This window comes from Vipera ursinii, assembly GCF_947247035.1.
Source record: "Vipera ursinii genome assembly, chromosome: 3".
Lineage (NCBI taxonomy): Eukaryota > Metazoa > Chordata > Lepidosauria > Squamata > Viperidae > Vipera > Vipera ursinii.
This window is the reverse complement of record NC_139516.1, coordinates 26,809,603-26,829,523: the sequence shown is the minus strand read 5'-3', so window position 1 is coordinate 26,829,523 and position 19,921 is coordinate 26,809,603. Positions and strand designations below refer to the sequence as shown.

Below are 19,921 nucleotides of genomic sequence, written 5' to 3'. Positions count from 1 at the left end.
ATGGCGAACCAGTCCCAGTGCCTAGACGATGCCCCTTTTAGAGGTTTACGCGGTTGGGAGCTCATTCCCTCTCCGGCCTATAACGAGGCGCAGCGCCTGGCGCTGGAACAGCTTATCGCTAAAGGCCGGCCGGCTTTCCAGGCTTTCTTGCGCCGGGAAAAAATGCGCTCTTTCCTTTCCGATCCCGAGATCGAAGCTATTTTGCGCGTCGCCGTGCCGCCACTCGGAGCCAACGAAAGTGTCTCCTCTACAGACCAAGTCCTGAACACCTCACTGGATAGCTCCTCGCTCACATACTTCCCGGTGCAGTCCGACGTAGAACCGCCTGTCTTAGAGCTGGGCTGGCCGGCCTTTGTCACCGGCTCTTATCGAGGACTGACCCGCGTGGAGACTTATTTCCAGCCCAGTTTTGGAGAGGTGATCTATGCTTGCAAAGAGGCGGTGCGCAAGCAGATCCGGTCAGCCAGAGAAGTGAGTGAGGGACAAGTGTTTGTTACTTTGGCAGGCAGGAGTTGCGCTTGGTGTGGTGGGCACGATTCAGCCTGGGTGGAACAGCCGTGGTAAAGGACGGCAAGGTTGCAACCAGATCAGGCTCAGCTCTTTGTTTTTAAGAGTCCGTTCCCGCAGCCGCCATCAAGAGTCCTCGCAACCTTCTTTACTATTCTATACCCGCAAATTACTACTCTTAGGAGACGCATATCTCCTAGGAGTCGCCTTAATGTGTGGTCGGAAGTTCGGTGTGCGTGTGGTGATTTACCTTTTTGTCTTCATTAGTCGATAATTTGTGGTTATCAAAAAAGCCTCAAAGTTGTGCTTAGATTGTAAGCCGCCCTGAGTCTTCGGAGAAGGGCGGGATATAAATGGGATTAAAATAAATAAATAAATAAAGTTTGGAAGTCGGATGCGGGGGAAAAAGAACTACACAGCATTACTGCCCCCGACCTCCGTTCATTCCGCCGGGACCTGAAGACCTGGCTCTTTGAGCTCTCTGGCCCAGGCTGAGAATTTTAATTTTAATCTTAATTTTAATTGGGATTTTACTTATGCAGGGACGAATATAATTTTTTAAATCTGTTTTTAACTTTTGTATCTTTGTTTTTTAATTACCCTGTAAACCGCCCTCAGTCCTTCGGAAAAGGGCGGTATATAAATGTAATTAAATAAATAAATAAATACTTCCACTACCAGGCACTAATTTGTTGTGTTACACTGTAATTGTTTTCCAAGAAAGTATGCGCGGGGGTGGTGGTGGTGGACTCTTTACCTTTACAGAAGCAGTACAGAATTACTGTGGTTCTGTATGAAAGGTGAAACTCAAATGCCATAATAAAAGGTTAGTTTAATGCAGTGAAGGACAGCTAGCTTGATCTTGATTCTTGATCTTGCAGTATAAGTTATATACATGCATTAATATGTAGATAATCAACATTCCATTTTTTTAAAAAAAATGATGTAGTAGATGGCAATGTTCTAATTTTTTCTTCCTCCACCACAATAAATTGTTTTACTCAGTTGGAGATCAGTGCTCTGGATTGTTGCTAAGCTTTGATTCCCAGGAGCTTCAACTGATTTCAGTGTACAGGGAGTTGTGTTCAGTAGCAGCCAGAAACTCACCGATTTCTTATCTCTTAAAGAGAAATCCTTTATGCCTGTGATTCCCCAATGTAACTGGGACTTGTTTGACTTATTTTGGGAATAGGAGGTTGGGTATTATGTTGGCTGTCAAATATGGTGGTTGTGCTTTCATTTAGTCTTTGTATACAATTGCTGTCAATGTAAACAAGGAAAGAATACCAGCCCAATTTGAATTGAGCAGAAATCATCAGTTGGCATATGGACTGGAAGCAAAGGCAATTCTTGAGGAATGGAAATAAGCTGTTAACCAGCCAGAGTCAACTGAAGTTGATCTTTTGTCTAACTTTAAAATAAATTCATTGTGTTATTTTCATTTTGCTTTTCATGGTAGATTCCTATCTCTTGAAAATTAATTGAAAGTATTGTGTAATTGTTGTAGAAGCATTAGTTGAAGATCTCTTTTTATTATTATTGGGACTTATATGCCGCCCTATCTGCCGAAGGACTCAGGGCGTTTTATTTAGTGAACTTCTGTAATTTCAGCAAGGATCATTAAAAAAAAAATTACATGGCTCCTCCAATACTAACAATGCAAATCTGGGTGACTTGCAACAGAAAACAAGCCAAGATAAAAACAATGGTCAGTAATAATAGGGAAGTTGGCTTTGATTCATATCTTATACCTTCGGATGGGAATTTTACATAAAAATGATAAATTCAAGATTAAAGGATGGTGTAATGAATTTGATATTGTATACAAGCTAATGTAATAGTATATAAATGCTTGTTATGCTTCGTCTGTTTAAGTTTGGCTATTAAGATCAACATTTAGTTAGAAATATAACTGAAGGAATCGAAAAATAACTAGCTTTGCAAATAATCAGTACAAGCTCTTTGAAATTTTGTGCCAGTTCTTTAGACTGAAATGACATTATTTAAATAATTATAGAAAAAAATAAAGGCTAAATTGGCATTGTCAAAGATCAAGACTTACAGTACTTATTTTTAATCAAGTTTTATTATAGGACTGGTCTTCAAAGTACTTTAGATACAATAATTTTCTACAGCCCTATGAGTTTAGTATTTTACCCTAATATAGACAATATTACTTGTCTAAGACTAGTGAGTTCCAGCCTGAATGGAGCTTACAATTTAGGAGCTGTAAAGGTCTGGTTTATTACTGCACCAAATGATGCATTCATTACACCAGGGCTTTTCAACCTTTTCACCCACTGTACTACTTTTAGGGATATGACAACATCTGAGAACCACCAGTCGCCAGCAAGGTGTCAAAAAAAAGGAAAAAAGTGATGAAGTATGGGTAGTCCTCGACTTACAAAAGTTCACTTAGTGACTGTTTGAAGTTACAATGGCACTGAAAAAAGTGCCCCCCAAGCCACAGCCGAGCAAGACCCCTGCTTGCCCGGCGGTGCTTTTCCTCTTTTCCAAGGTTTTCATTGTTGTGAGCATTTCTATTGAGGATTGGCAGTGGGGGTGGGGTGAGGTGTGTTTGGTTTTTATTCCCCCGTCCCCCTCTGCTGGATGGTTGCAGCCGGTTTTGGTCACTTCACATGATCCTGGGACACTGTGACCGTCATAAATATGAATTAGTTGCCAAGCATCTGAATGTAAATCACAAGACCCTGGAGATGCTGCAACATTCCAGCTGATCAATGCTTCTGAGCTCAGCTGAAGCGCCAGGATCAGTGCTGAGCTCCAGCTGGAGCCTGGCACTGATCCTGTTGCTTCCACTGAGCCCTGACAGCCCTGCAGCTCCAACCATTTCTCGCTCAGGCTTGCGCGGTGCTGCCACTGGTTCAGCTCATTCCCCTCCCCTGCTACCAGTTTTCTAGGATGCTCACGTACCACCTGCCAGGTGCAATGTACCACAGGTGGTACCTGTACCACTGGTTGAAAAGCCCTGCGTTATACCCTCTGTGGACTTTCTGTATCCTTCATCTGGTTTCCGTTGGCAGCTAAAGCTCTTGGTTAACCTGCTTCCAAAATCCTTCATCTTAATGATCAGTTTCATGCGTTCCTTACTTCTGGCAACCTGGTACCCTTTAACTCATCTTAGTCGCAGTTGACATGGCCAAAGGCAGGAACTAGAAAGATTATACAGTTAGTCCTCAACCTATGACCATAACTGACCCCAAAATTTCTGTTGATAAGCCACAGTTAAGTGAGTTTTGTCTCATTTTATGACCTTTCTTGCCACAGTTGTTAAGTGAATGCCTTCCCCATTGACTTTGCTTGTCAATGGTTGCAAAAGGTGATCACATGACCCTGGGACACTGCAACTATCATAAATATGAGTCAGTTGCCAAGCGACTGAATTTTGATCACATGACCATGGTGATGCTGCAGTAGTTGTGTGAAAAACTGTCATAAGTCACTTTTTTCAGTGCTGTTGTAACTTCACTAGTTACTAGTTAGTATTGTCACTAATCAAACTGTTGTAAGTAGAGAACTACCTGTAATTGAAATTATTAGTTGGTCATCAAATTATTGATTCCTGCTTTGTATCTGTTATGGATAATTATCTCTTAGTATAAATATAGCCTACACTTAAGAATTCCATAACTGATCATCTGTAATAATAAGTAACTGAAAAATCACAGCCATTGAGAAGTGTCTCTTGCAAAGAAGGCCAAAGTTATTGTTTGGTTGTATTGAAGTGGAGTACCTGATTCTGGTTGAGGCTTCTAAAATAAGAAGCATGAAGGTCTCTATCATACCATAATGCTATATTTGGCATGGGAGGGTTCTAGTGAGTTAATTCTAAAATATTTTTTTTATTGAAAAGTTTTAAAATACATTTTATCTTTAACAATCCCCCCTCCCCCCACCCCTACCTATCCCTCCCTACCCCTCCCCCCTTCCCCCCCCCCCCGACTTCCCAGAGCTAAGTACAAGGTATAAAAACAAAGAACAATCATAAACATCCATATGCTACCAACAATAAATTCTTAAATCTATCACTCTGTAGCTCATATAAGATAACTACAAGCAATACTAATATTACATATAAAAAGAAAAGAAAATAGAAAGGAAGACTTATTCAAATGCTAAATGAAACTTTTTAGTCCCATATTTGTTCTGAATATATTCAATCCATTTTTTCCACTCCATAATATAACGTTCTTGCGAGTGATCTTTCAAATAAGCCGATATCTTTGCCATCTCTGCCAGGTCAGAAACCTTTAAAGTCCATTCTTCTATAGTCGGCAGTTCCTCCTTCTTCCAATATTGACCTATTAAAAGTCTTGCTGCTGTAATTAAATTCAACATCAACTTAGTGTCCACAACAGTAGCATCTGTAATTATGCCCAACAAAAACAATTGCGGACAAAACTTTATCCTTTGCTTGAAGATCTTCTGCATATTCCACCAAATTTTTATCCAAAAAGCCTTAACCTTTTTGCAGGTCCACCGTATGTGAAAATATGTTGCATCTTCGCCACCACACCTCCAGCATTTTGGCTGATAATTCGGATACATACTTGCAAGCTTTTTAGGATCTAAATGCCATCTATAAAACATTTTATAAAAGTTCTCTCTTAGGTTTTGAGCTTGTGTAAATTTTACGTTCCTCACCCAGATCTTTTCCCATGTGTTAATTCTAAAATATTGAGTGGTAATCCTAGCTAAAAATATTGAAGCAGGGGTACCTAAGGACTTTGGAACCAATAATAAACAATACTGTTCTTGTGATGAGTATGTTTTCATGATTAATGGCACTGTAAACATGTGAAGCCATTACTTGGTGGAATGTTTTGTTTCCTGACCTACATGCCTATTGTGTTGTGAACCATAGTGTTATAATCAGTAGGAAGAAGGAAATTCACATTACAGAGACTCAGTGACACAGAAGTAAGAAAGGCAAATTGATTAAATGAGTACCTATATTCCTTCTTGGCTCTGATGTAAATAAGGTTGATAACCAAAGGTAAAGAGAGCAGATGACAAATGTGTTTATTCAAAAGTGATTTATTTAATGAAATATACATTTGACAGTGGCAATATTAATAGCATTTGTTTTGGATTTTATTTCTCAATGTCTTTCCATCAGTTATTTCATCTGGTACCATTTGCCTACTGTCATATAATCTAGTTTATATCTCTAGGAATACAGGAAGTTGCTTTGTACCATGCCAGATTATTTACCTTGTCTTCCTGACTGATGACTGGATAATTGTGTGAAGTTTCAATGGAACCCTTTCCCCAGAAAGCTGGTTTCAAAGTTCTGATATTTCCCCTCCCTGCCCCCCTCCAGTGGTCATGTAACTACATTTTGGGCACTCTGCAACCAGCTTTCATTTACAGCTTTTTGTGGTGCTACACAGTCATGATAGCAATTTACAATGACAAACTGACATTTGTTTCCAGCAAAAACAGGCCCATAGTGAACAATGGTTTGCTAATTGACCACTACGTTCACTTAATGATCACCACAAAAAGGACTATAATATCAGGTCAGTTATGTGATGACCATCACAAATTATAATTATGCCAGATTCAATTATGGTTGTAAGTCAAGGACTACCTGTAGTTTGAATTGACATTGTGCTAAGTCATAATGTGTTTTGGGGTGATATAATGCATTGTTTTGTGAACTACAATGATTAGGTTCATAGAACACAGAAAGCCAAAATTAGTTAATTTAGTAAACCATGATATCTAAATGTATTTATTCTCACAGTGAATGTATGCAAAATATAGATGCATATATAACATCTTTTCTATTAAAACATGAGCACAGCATTGAAATATTTTGTAATTTTAACTATTGCTTCAAATTAACTAGGATGCTTTAATGCAGGGCTTTTCAACCTTTTCACCCATTGTACCACTTTTAGGATATGGCAACATCCAAGTACCACCAGTCGCCTAGCAAGGTTTCTAAAACTTGATGACCAAAAAAAAAAGGAAAAAAGTAATGAAGTACAGGTAGTCCTCGACTTACAACAGTTTGCTTAGTGACTGTTTGAAGTTACAATGGCACTGAAAAAAGTGCCCCCCCAAGCCACAGCCCAGCAAGACGCCTGCCTGCCTGACGGTGCTCTTCCTCCTGTCCGAGGTTTTCATTGTTTTGAGCATTTCTGTTGAGGATTGGCAGTGGGGGTGGGGTGGAAGGGTGTTTGGTTTTTATTCGCCCCATCTGCTGGGTGGTTGCAGCAGGTTTTGGTCATTTCACATGATCCTGGGACACTGTGACCATCATAAATATGAATCAGTTGCCAAGCATCTGAATGTAAATCACAAGACCCTGGAGATGCTGCAACATTCCAGCTGATCGGCATTTCTGGGCTCAGCAGAAGCACCAGGATCAGCGCCGGGCTCCAGCTGGAGCCTTGTGCTGATCCTGGTGCTTCTACTCGGCCCTGCAGCTCCAGCCATCTCTCGCTTAGGCTTGTGCGGTGCTGCCACCGGTTCAGCTCATTTCCCTCCCCCGCTACCACTTTTCCAGGATGGTCGCGTACCACCTGCTAGGTTCCAATGTACCACAGGTGGTACCCGTACCACTGGTTGAAAAGCCCTGCTTTAATGTACCCATTATCCTATGTTTTGTGGCATAGATTTTTTGCATTATCTTTATTGATATGGTGAGCATAGTAAGATAGTCTCTTACCAAACTACATGGGCCATCACTGACATAAGTGAAAAGTTGTTGGATTCAAGATAGGAAGAGGAAATAAAAACTTTATTTTTAAAATTTGTATATCAACTGACTCTCAGTGACTTGGCAGCATATGATAGCAAGAATAGAATTGCACAAATCTGCAAGCATGCTTTGATAAAAGCAAACAACCCCCTTCCCAATATTTATTAAAGAATTAGTAGAAAAGTTGTTTTCTGGATTTATAGTACAAATTATCACAAGTCCATTTGTTATGTTTGATTTCTTGTCTTTCCACTTCAGATAGCAACTGTAATTTCTGCTATGCTTACTAATGGGTGGAGATACCAGGATGTTAATATTTAACTCAGCTGTTTCCTACTATTTCTGGCTGTTGATAGTATGGCACCATGTAAGGCTGATCACCTACCATTTTGTGATACTGATACAGCTACAGACTTTGAGATTACTAGTCCTATTTAGAAAAATGCATTGTTTACAAATTCATGTGAGCATTCTCCATATGTTGAGATACTAGTTCTTTCAAATGTGATATAGCCTGTAATTAAAGTTCTAAATGAAAATTTCCATCATTTCTAAACAAGTAATTATGCTAAACAGAAAATATGCAACTGCAGTCCATTATGTTTTGTTCAGAAGGTACAATTTAGTTTATGTTGTAAGAGGAGGTACTGATGTGAGAATCATGAAATAATCTAGGCTTCCTCTGAAAATATCTTGACTAATTTGATTAGTTCTTGTATCAAAACATAGCACTGATGATAATTTGATTTTACAGTTTCTAACTTGATACACTCTCATTTGTGTACTCTAGCTCCTATAAGCCCCCATCAAGTTTAAGATGGGACTGTATCCTGAAATATTGGATATTGGTTTGGAAAAGGCTGTATGTTGTTATACGTGCATCCATTGTAGAACAATTATTTTAATGTAGCATCCAAACTTAATGAGGCTTGTTCTCTGGCTGCTATTTTTTTAGTATTTAGTTTGGGTAGAGACTAGAGCAGACATGTCAAACACAAGGCCCAGGGGCCAGATCTGGCCCGCAAAGTGGTTTCATGTGGCCCGCGAAGCCATCCTGGAAACAGTGAGGGAACGGCCCCCACTGCCTTGGCCCTGGCCCAGAGACCCTCCTTCTGCCAGAGACCCTCAGATCTGTCCCACTCCTGCCCGGGCCCCCATAGGCACCCTTGATGTGAACGATGTAGAGCTGGCCACGCCCACCTAGTAGGCCACGCCCACCCTGGCCATACCCACCTGGCCCCCTGAGGGCAACCGCAATGCTGATGCGGCCCTCAATGAAATTGAGTTTGACACCCCTGGACTAGAGGAATAGAAAACCAGGGCCAGAGACTGGACTGCTGTATCCTGTGGACAGAGCCTGGTTGACTGGCTAGGGCTTGAAAAGTTACTCTGTACTTTATGATACAGAGTGAATTTGTGATCACCAAAAACTAAGATTAAAAATGACCTGGAGGCATCTACAGCCAGCCATGATAATGACAAAATACTGACTTTTGATATCATAGTGCAAACTGTGCCCTTTCGTATCAATATTTTGATATTGCATACAACCTCTTCAGTGGTGAAGTTTTTTTGTGATGCATTTTTCTTTACTGTCCCTTGTCTCTCTTAGGTTTTGTTTCTAAATTTCTAAAGATCATTCCCAATCCATACTATCAAGTACAACTTAACTACAGAGTATATGAAATGACATCTATATAATACGAACAGCAGCTTTTTTGCCTGCTTTTTCTTTCTTTTTTCTTTTGGCTTGGTGTTGAATGATTCAATGTTTTTGTAACTGCTATTCAGTGATTTATGTAGAAATAATCCAAACCAAATTTCATCTTTTGAACCATCTTTGGGCATTATTTGTTGTGGCAGTGCTGGAGAATACAACTTAGAGTAGATGCTCTTTATTTATATTTTATTGAATTTGGATTTAAGATAAATACAGTAGTATACAGTCATTTTGCATCAGAATCATATTGAAGTATCACAATTTAGTGAACAGTTCCAGAGCCCAGTTCTCTAAAACAAATTGCCTTACCTTCATCTACAAATAATTGATCTGGTTGAGTTCCAGATATCCAGAATCCTTACTCTTCTATTTCAGCTGAGGGATGGGGATGGTCATACTCCATTTCAGTTGGGAATTTATTTCTTAAAAAAATAATTTAATTTAAAGTGATATACAATACTACAGCAGTATCTACATATTCAGGTCAAATAACTTCTATATAAATTGTCTTATGTGCTCACTGTAATTGTAAACGGGATTGCTGTAATTACTTGGGGGATGTTAATTCTTTCAATATCCTTCTTTGACAGATTGAAATATATACACATACAGACAAATATGCAGTGGAATGCAGTTACTCATCTGCCTAACGGAATGTTGGAATGGTGCCTGTTGAAGGACAAGCTCCATTTACTGCGGGGCAAACGATTTTATAAAGCAGATGTAGAATTCACTTTTCAAGTACAATTTGGACTTTTTTCCAGGAAAGCAGAAGCTGCATGGACAGGTTTACAAGAAAAGAATGTGGGAGTGAATTGTCCAGAACAACTTAATTAACAGTACTGGCTGTCTTTATTACAATCAAAAGAAATTTTAGATATTTTCAGGGAAAAGATGCTCATTGATCTTTCCATACAAAGATCTATAGTCATTGCTGTATTTTCAAATATGTTGCTATTATATTGATATGCTTGATGGATTTTGGAGATTAATATGTAGAAATAACTATGTTCTGGATGTTTCAATAAATTTCAATCTATATCATGCAAGTTTGACATTTCCTTAAGATATCCATCCCGCCCAACGGTTCGGGTGTGTTCAGTGCAGTGTATATATTCATTTGGCTGACACAATACTAGACCAATGTACCTGTAATTCTTGTATAGCCACTTTATGATTGTATAGTATTGCTCATTTTCTTTCGGTCATCTTATTTAGCTTTTCTGATTCTGTAGTCCATAAGACTTGATGAAATCAAGAGGGTTAAACTGTTAACAAAACTGAGAACAAAGAGAAGTTTGTAATAGCCCTATTGAAACCACTAGTTCTCAGAATTTAATGTGCAGTGTGTGTGTGTGGGGGGGGGAAATCAATGCTTTTCCTGTAGATGCAAGCAAGATCTTCAGTAAAAAGATATTTAGTAACAGGATTAGGAATATCTAAATAGGTGGTATATAGACCAGTGTTCAAGTGTTTTTAAAGGAACTTCATATGAATAATTACATATGTTAACATAATAGTGTTGTAAAAGTAGTTCAAGTAGACTGGAAGGCAAAATCAGGACTTGCATATCAATTGTTCATCTAGGACAATTAGTGTGATCTAGAGGAAGAATTTGATTTACTTGATGTGATGTGCTAAAAAGTGGCTTTGGATATGTATGGCTCAGTATGAGATATAAACAAAGTGTGGTTTAGAATGTTAGGCAAACAGGCAAATCGTTTAATTCAGTAAACCTTGGCTTAGGTTATTTTGGTTAACATATCTTGGAGTTTGGAGTTTCAAAGGCAATGGTCAAATATCAAATTGACACAAAGGGAATAATCCATTTAGATTTTAGATTATGACAAGAAAAGGTGCATTTCACAAAAAAATGAAGGTAATTAAGTTGCTGTACAGGTAACACCAAGAAATAGCCACTAGATTACATGATGGGATGTTTAGACAAGTGTCCTGGATTATATTATGATGTAGAAGATTACTTTTTAAATTTCTGTCTGCCAAACATCTGGTTAAAAAAAATCCTTTGGATACAAGACGTAAAGTGTCAGAGCCAGGTATCAGTTTTCTTGGAGAACATACAAAATCTCTGCATGAGAATGAGAACTTCGTAAATAGCTTATTCTTCTATATTACTAATAGAAAGTCATAGTGATGTCTTGATTTAGGACAGCCTCTATAAATGTGCCACAATTATTAATATACAGAAGGTATTTGATAAACCTAGAGACTTAAAAAGTGTTGCTTTTTCATTAGTGTTCTCTCGATGACTCTTCCCCACCCCGCCTTTCTCCTGTAGGATTGTAAAAGTCTGAGGCAATTAGTATTTCTTTCAAGGATCCAGGAATACATGACATTCCTATACAAAAGTAGTGCCAAGTTCTAATAATTTGTCATTCTTGTATGTATGTTTAGTGTTCCAAAAATGAGAAGTCACATGTAGTTTGTAGATTTGTTTTTAACAATTTTAAATCTTAAATACAGCACTGACATTCCCAACAGCACCTGCAGCAAGCTGGTACTTGGTTCAATTTCTGCCTTGAAGGAAGGGAGTGGAGAAAATGTTGAAAGATAGCCGACTTTGCTACAGTAGCTTCTAGTGGCCATGATGAAAGTAATTATACAAGCCCAACATAGAAGCTTAATTGTGGAAACATGATATTTTCAACAGAAGTGAGAAAGGAAATGTATTACAATCATTGCATATTTTCTGGATTGGTCTTCATTAACTGAGATTTTTATTCCAGAATTCAATTGACAGTATGGCCAATTGCTATACTACTTTATATACCTCAACTATGCAGATTGGGGAAGGCTGCTCTAGACCAGGGCTTTTCAACCTTTTCACCCATTCTACCACTTTTAGGATATGGCAACATCCGAGTACCACCAGTCGCCCAGCAAGGTGTCAAAAACTTGATGACCAAAAAAAAGGAAATAAGTGATGAAGTATAGGTAGTCCTCAACTTACAACAGTTTGCTTAGTGACTGTTTGAAGTTAGAATGGCACTGAAAAAAGTCCCCCCCAAGCCACAGCCGAGCAAGACATCTGCCTGCCTGCCCAGCGGTGCTCTTCCTTCTGTCAAAGGTTTTCATTGTTGTGAGCATTTCTGTTGAGGATTGGCAGCGGGGGTGGGGTGGAGAGGTGTTTGGTTTTTATTCGCCCCATCTGCTGAGTGGTTGCAGCAGGTTTTGGTCACTTCACATGACCCTGGGACACTGTGATTGTCATAAATATGAATCAGTTGCCAAGCATCTGAATGTAAATCACAAGACCCTGGAGATGCTGCAACATTCCAGCTGATCGGCGCTTCTGGGCTCAGGAGAAGCACTGGGATCAGCGCCGAGCTCCAGCTGGAGCCTGGCGCTGATCCTGGTGCTTCCGCTGAGCCCTGACAGCCCTGCAGCTCCATCCGTCTCTTGCTCAGGCTTGTGTGGTGCTGCCACTGGTTCAGCTCATTCCCCTTCCCCACTACCACTTTTCTAGGATGGTCATGTATCACCTGCCAGGTGCCAATGTACCACAGGTGGTACCTGTACCACTGGTTGAAAAGCCCTGCTCTAGACAGTAAGAATAAATCTTTATTGAAGATAAATCAGTGGCTTCCCCACCCACAATGTTATCCAGGTAGTTTCTTGATCAGCTAATTAGCAGGCTGTGTACGATTAGCTATAATCAAAGAAAAATGAAAACTATTATTTCCCCCAGCAAATAGGTTGCAATTACAGGTTTGCTGGTAGGAAAACTTGGTGAGCTTTTCCCAGCTCCTCAATCTTGTAAAATAAGAATCAGCGAGGAAGAAAGTGAAGCTCTACAGCTGTGGCATTTGAAATTGGCCTCGACGCCGAAGCAGAATTTTTAATGTAGGCAAAAATCACTCTACATATTGCTCCATCATTTTTATTCAATAAAATGATATAATACAGGAGATGGGTATATTTTTTAAAAATGGATGGAATGAGAAACTATGTACAGGCCTGATTTATTCACATATGAATTTTTTAGATGTCATCCTGGAAGAATATATGTTTCACACTGAAAATAGAAAGCACGCCTCGGTAAATTTAATATTTTTTTAAATTCATTAGCCAGTAACATTAAGAGAACAGAGATGTTTCATTACACATTTTACTTGGAAAGAAGAAGGGTTATAAAGGGAATGTTTAAATGTTTGAGCTATGAATATTCATACTAGCGAAAAAATATGGAAATGGCATTTAGAATATCTGCATGGTATAAGGAGAAAAGTTATGCTGCAGCATGGAAATATACTTCATTTTGTGCTAAAGCCTTTGATAAAATGTTTGTAATGTTGGAATCCATTTGATTTTTATCTTCAAGGTTATTGCTGTGGTTATGGACACCTTCACAGATATGGACATCTTCAGTGATCTTCAGGAAGCTTGTAAGAAGAGGCTGGTTCCTGTGTATATACTTCTGGATCAATATTTTCTCTGCCATTTCTTAGAAATGTGCAAAAACTTGGAATTCTACCCTGAACAGGAAAATGTATGTTATGGGCCTTTTTTTTATCTTTACAGATACACACATAAGATCATAAATTATTTGAACACTGTTGAAAAAAGGAGAAAGTAATAAACTAGATTTAGTAATAATGTTAATAACTGTCATTTGATTTCATAAATTGTATTAACTTCAGGAAGAGGTAGTGAAGTGTCTGCCTTTTAAAATGACTCTCTAGAAGATAAAATTTTATCTATACTGATAAAATAGTTTTACAAGTTATCTTACAATCTCTACCACAGAGACTGTCAATGATGCATCCACAGCTGTAAAAAATAAACAAGTACTTAGATTATCAATAAGAGCATATACTATAATCTTCAGTGGTTTGCAGAATTAGTTTAGTATATATCAATCTGATAGCTTAAGGAAGACTAAGGTTCTCTATCTGCTATCTTTTTTTGTCCATTTAAATTTAATATATGTATTTTGGCCCATTTACCAGCCTAAATTCTTTTTGTTGGTAAATAACTTCTGCTAGACTTACTGCCCTATATACAGTTCTCTTGTACGGATATGATATAGCCATTTTATCTGTAACTTAACTGGTCTTTCACAGTTGCTGAGTTAATTTAGTTTCCTACTGGTTTAGGGAATATTTTGAGATCCATTACTAAAAAAATAAGGTTCTAGTTTTCTGTTGCATGCACTTTAAGACTCCATTAAATGGAATATGAACAAAAGATCAACTGATTAAGACTTCAAGTACCTAGGCATCCACTTCTAACCCTTCACTCACTGGAAAAACCAATTGAGTGGACTTTGTATTAGAGTTCAAAAAGTTTCCAACACTCTTAAAGTATGCTAAGTCAATAATTATGCTCCTACAGCAATATAACTGTATAAAGCAAATGTTCTGCTTTATACTTTATAAATGCTGTATTATGTTCTGCATAACCTTGTGTTTATAAATATGATCCAACTTTAGAAGCTACTGTTTCTGAATGCCATACTTTACCTCCCTCTCTCAATATGAAAATCACTTTTTCATCTGGAGTTTGGCTACATTTTTTTGGGGGGGGGCTGCCTGAGATATTGCCAACTCAAATTTTGGTTAAATCACTTTACCCTACTAGATAGGTTTTCTTCATTAAGGAGGCAAATAATTCTGATCTGAGCGTTTCCACTCAGCCTAGACAGAGCCTTAATCAAAACTAAATAAAGGATTTGGGACTTAGATTTACAAAATGACAGGAATCAAACCATCCATTCCCATGTTGGCATAATTGTAGACTCTCCACTGTCAGTTCTTGGCTGCTTCTGTAACATCCTGCATATTTCATATACAGGTAATTCTTTACTTATGATCTGTCACTAAGTGACTGTTTGAAGTTCTGACGGACCTTCTTGGGAGGTCCTTATGACACAGATTTAAAGTTTCTCAACAGTTGGGGCCTCTTACAGTCATACGACTGCACTTTGGGTAATTAGCAACCAGGTTGCATTTATAGCCATTTGCAGTGCCCCACAGTCATATCACCCTGTTTTATGACTGTTTTGCTAAAACCAGCATTTACTTACAGTTTTTGGCAAAATTATGCTCCTTAGCATACCGTTGGTTCACTTAATAACCACACCATTCATTAAACAAACTTGACAAAAATAGTCTAAAATCAGGTTGTGATGAGCAGACACCATTTTGGTCATAACTGGAAGATTATAGTAATGTATGTGATTGTTTTTTTTAATTTGATTTCAATTGGAGCACTTATTAAAACTATAGAAAAATATATTAGTCTCCTATACAGCAATTGTATGTGTGACTATTCAGATTCAGATGTTGAGACAGTAATTCATGTATTGTTAACTTCTCATTTTCCACTTATGGCATCTGGCATTCATAAACCTGGTTTTCAGAAATTCTCTAATCAAAAAATTCTAGTCTTCTGGAAGATTTAAGCTTGGATTGCCATGTTTTTAGCAATAGTTATCGGTTGCAGAAACTAGTTGGTATCATCTTATCAACAAATATTTCAGGCTTATATATTTCTTTTCCTGTATTCTTAATTTTGTATTTGTATTTTGTTGAGCTAGAATAATAAATAAAGGATTTGATTCGATTTCTGCCATTCTTATTTTTTCCCAGTAGTATCCCCTGCAGCAGATTTCTTGACATTTCTTAATAATGTGGTTTCGGTGCCTATTACTAATAAGAATACTGATTTCCTGGTTTGATAGTGCATAGAAGCTCTAATGGAGAAATCTGCAGTTGAAGATAAGGATAGCATTGTGTTGTATAGTCATAAATCTTTGTTTCTGCACTGTCAAGTCCATTTTATCCCTTCGCCATATCAAAGGAATTGAATGGATGAGGCACAGTCCCATCCTTTTAACTGACAGCAGAAATAAATGTTAAATCACATAGAAGAAAAACAATAAGATTAATTTTGGACAATTTAATTTTGGAACAAAGAAATACATGGAACTGATAAGTATTCAGTAGATAAGCATGTTGCCCATATAATAATTGCTTGTTTTCATGGACAATGTGAAAGTTGACTTGACAGTGACCCGAACATTTATATTTCACTATATTATATTTCTGCATTGCAATAATATGTATGTATGTAGGTGGTTAAACACATTGCCTTGGTAATTTTGTCTAAAATTTGTGTCATTTTGAAAACAGTTAATGAGAGTCCGAACTATTATTGGAAACACATATTATGCAAGATCAGGAGCCAAGATAATCGGGAGTGTCCATGAGAAGTTCATGCTTATTGATGGTGTAAGAGTGACTACAGGCTCCTACAGGTAAAGTATCTGTTACAAATTACGGCAAAACTAGCTTGGTCTGTTCGAAATAGGCCATGCTTTCAATAGGTGGACAAGCGTTCTCCAGCTGAGTAACCCAGTTGACTTGGCATAATTTTCCCTAGAGGACAGGAAGGCCTGGAAGAACGTTGTCCATAGGGTCGCGATGGGTCGGACACGACTTTGCAGCTAACAACAACAACAACAACTTTCCATAATCCTCCAGTATTATTTAGTGCTAATAATCTAGTATTGTAGAAGGGCATACATGCAGGGAAAGCTAATCCTCTCTTAGTAGATCTAAGAATGGATGTATGTTAACATTTCTGTAGGGAATTTGGTGTGAAAAGCAAGGCTGTGTTTCTTAAAAACATTGTTTTATATATATTTTTATATTAGAATGGAAGTGTGGTTCCTTTTTGGGCTTTAGTTTTCATATTTAAAGTGGGTTGCCATCAAATTTCAGCAAGTTGTCTCTTCTCTTTACAAATAAAATGTAGTGGATTAATCTTTCTCTGTAAGATAGTGTTATTTTTTCTCTCAGAATGCTTTCACACTTTTTATGGAGACAACCCAAAAAGGCTTTTGTTTGAATGGGTTTTATTCATCAGTCTTTATTATATTAAAAATTAAAATTGATGCATTTGCTGTCATTTCTCATCATTGAAGAGACTTTAATATTGTATTTTTTTCAACAAAGGCTGAGAAATTTTGATTTAGTGGATCTTTGAGAGGATTTTAAGGAACACTACTGTAAGATGATCTAACAAGGTTCAGCTTTTAAGGATCTAAGATTGCTTTTAAAATATGGAATATGGAGAAAATGGGGACAAGCATAAATATATTTTGACTGGAATGGTTATTGCAAGAAATGATATTGAAAAAGAGAAAAACGCACTTTTTCACACAGGCTTTTCCCCTTTCCTTTATAAACTTTGTTATTGGAAGACTGAGTTTCATCAAGTTAATAATACCATTAACTTGGAATAGGTCTAATAAGGTCTGCCTGAACTGCCATAAGCTTGTATTTATACGTAGCCCTTGGGATAGAGTTTTATTTTTTTTTAATTTATTTTATTTTTTAATTCCATTTATATCCCGCCCTTCTCCGAAGACTCAGGGCGGCTTACAGGCTTAGCAGTAGAGTTTATTCTTCACTATTATACTTTTAGCCATAGAGGATTCTAATCCCATTGGAGTTCTATACTATTAGTGCAGTGGTGACTAACATCCTTAATAAATTAAAATAAAAATCATAAGGCATTTATTTAAAAATCCAGGATAACTTTATTCATTTGTAAAGTAACGTGTTTATAAACACTTCAAATTCTACGATAGATGTAGTTTGGTTGTTCATTTATTCAGTTAGGACTAGGAAGGCAGAGTTTCAAATTTACCCATGGAATGACCTTGAGCAGGTGTTATTTTCTAAGCTTAATCTATTGCAGACATAAATATCTAACATATCTTTGTGCCCATTTTCCCTAGATTATAATCTCTTGCTCAAAATATATCATTAAACACTTTAAAATGCATAATTAAATCATTATTCTTCTTCTAGTGTAGGCTTGTCCTAATAGCCATCTGACAGTTAGCTAATAGTCATTTGACTTAATAAGCAACAATGATTAAAATTCTTGATTTTCCCATAGTTAACTTAATTTTGTTCATAGAGTATATTGAGATGAAACTACGATAATATTTTGTCTTATACTTCTAAATGTAACCAGTCTTTGTTTTTACCAATTATATATAAATTGGTGAAGGCTGGATGAAAAACTAACAACAGCAATTACCTAAATGTTACAGTAGGGTAATTCTGTTATTTGGTATTAGTAGAATGCTTCCCCTCAATAAATTTGTTTCGGAGCCATGATTGCTAGATGTACCTCCATGAATTAGTATCTCAGCCTCAAGATGATAAATGGGGATAACTGCCTACTTTAAAGGGAAGAGATATTTTAATTTAATTAATTCATACTATAAATGTATTATATAATATTTTCTTTTTCCATCTTTCTAGCTTCACCTGGACTGATGGGAAGTTGAATAGCAGTAATTTATTGCTACTCTCAGGCCAAATAGTGGAACATTTTGATTTGGAGTTCCGAATCCTTTATGCACAATCTAAGCCTCTTAATTCCAAGCTGCCTCAAAGCTGCAGGACTAGTATTTGCCATGAGCATCTAGTCAATAAACTAACACCTTGCAAAGATTTCACTGTGGGTAACCTTTTGAGAGCTGAATTTGCTAGGCTCTCAAGCTCCCCCAAGAAACTTGAAAGAGAAATAGAACAGGTGAAAGAGCTCCAAGGGGGGCGGATGAGTGCTAAACGTCCACACCTTAGTGGTGAAGAGGAATGGCATAGTGGTTCTGAAATCCTAACAAAACCTAAGGAGACAAACAGCCAGTCCACTCAGACTGAAACTTTAGACGAGAAACGAACAACAACATTCATAAATTGTGCCACACAAACTACTACTTCTGTGGTTTCAGCCACCACCCAGACCACTACTCGATCTAGAATGGTGGGCACTCAGACGACAGTTGTATACAAAACCTCTATGACACAGACTGACAAAAGAGATAATGTGGAAGTACCCCTGGCTCAGAGAATACCTGATCAGAGGATTCCTGATCAAAAAATGTCCTCTAAAGAAGGGTCTCCTATTTCTAGAAAGTCCACCTCAACTTCTTCTAGTGCACGATCACTTTCTTCATTGTCTTCCCATTGTTCTCGGGCAAGTTCTACTGGTTCACTAACATCCCTTAGGTCTATTGACTATTCTGTCAATCATCGGGGAGATTATTTCCGCAAACTAAACAAGGAGAGGGAATTTCACTATTCTGTCATTCGATCCAAGCTTAACCATATGGTTTCCATGCTCTCTAGGAGGGGAAATGCGGCTGAAAATTACAGAGCTTGCCATCCATTGAGGTGTAACTTAAAACCTAGACAACAGATTAGCACAAGCCTAATAAATCTTAGAGACTTTGCACTGTATACTTCAAGTGACTGCTTCTGATAAATGCAGGAGGGAGCTGTTATATACTGTACATAGTTGTTAGAAGGAAATGCTTCTCTTAAACTGCCCACTTCTGTAGTATTACAAGACTTGATTGAGGCATGAAAAAATCCCCTTGTGTGCAACAGAGCCAATAGGTGGATCTACCTTAAGAGTACAAAAGAAGGGACTTTTTTTATTCTATAGGATTTGTTTTAGGTACAGCTTTGCCTAGCCTTTTGCCAGGCTTTGTACTTCAGCCTGAATATTTGGGGAGAAGAGGGATTGAATATTTTTGTCAATTAATTTCTCTAAAATTTTAAAAACAAATTATCCAAGAGTACAATTCAATCAAGCTAAGCCAACTCTCAAGCCTCATAATAGTTTGTCTGCTAAATATGACCTTGCCTTTAATAAAAGTATGGCAAATTTTCCACATGTCTCTTGGTAATCTTATTCTAGTTACGAATATTGTGTTGATAAACTGAATAAAAAACATTTATTTGCAACCATGGATTTTAGCAAAATAGGTTGAATGTGCATTTTGAATTTTTTTTAAATAAACTTGTTTCAAAAAGTTTGTTAAGACATTTGAGAATCCAAATCTAGTCTCGTGTGATTGTATCTGATGAGGTTCACAATTTTATTCTGAAAACTTTTGGTAGCCCCTTTGTTCA

General features: G+C 37.5%; 1 protein-coding gene across 1 annotated transcript; it reads left to right on the top strand.

Annotated features, from left to right (window-relative positions):
- On the top strand, nucleotides 1-19,552 carry FAM83D (family with sequence similarity 83 member D; the record flags this gene model as incomplete). Its single annotated transcript, XM_083360645.1, has 4 exons — nucleotides 1-471; nucleotides 13,303-13,470; nucleotides 16,115-16,239; nucleotides 18,263-19,552. The coding sequence occupies 4 exons, from the start codon at nucleotides 1-3 to the stop codon at nucleotides 19,263-19,265; spliced, it is 1,767 nt and encodes a 588-aa protein (XP_083216771.1). The 3' UTR covers nucleotides 19,266-19,552.
- Between the last annotated feature and the right edge of the window lie 369 nt (nucleotides 19,553-19,921).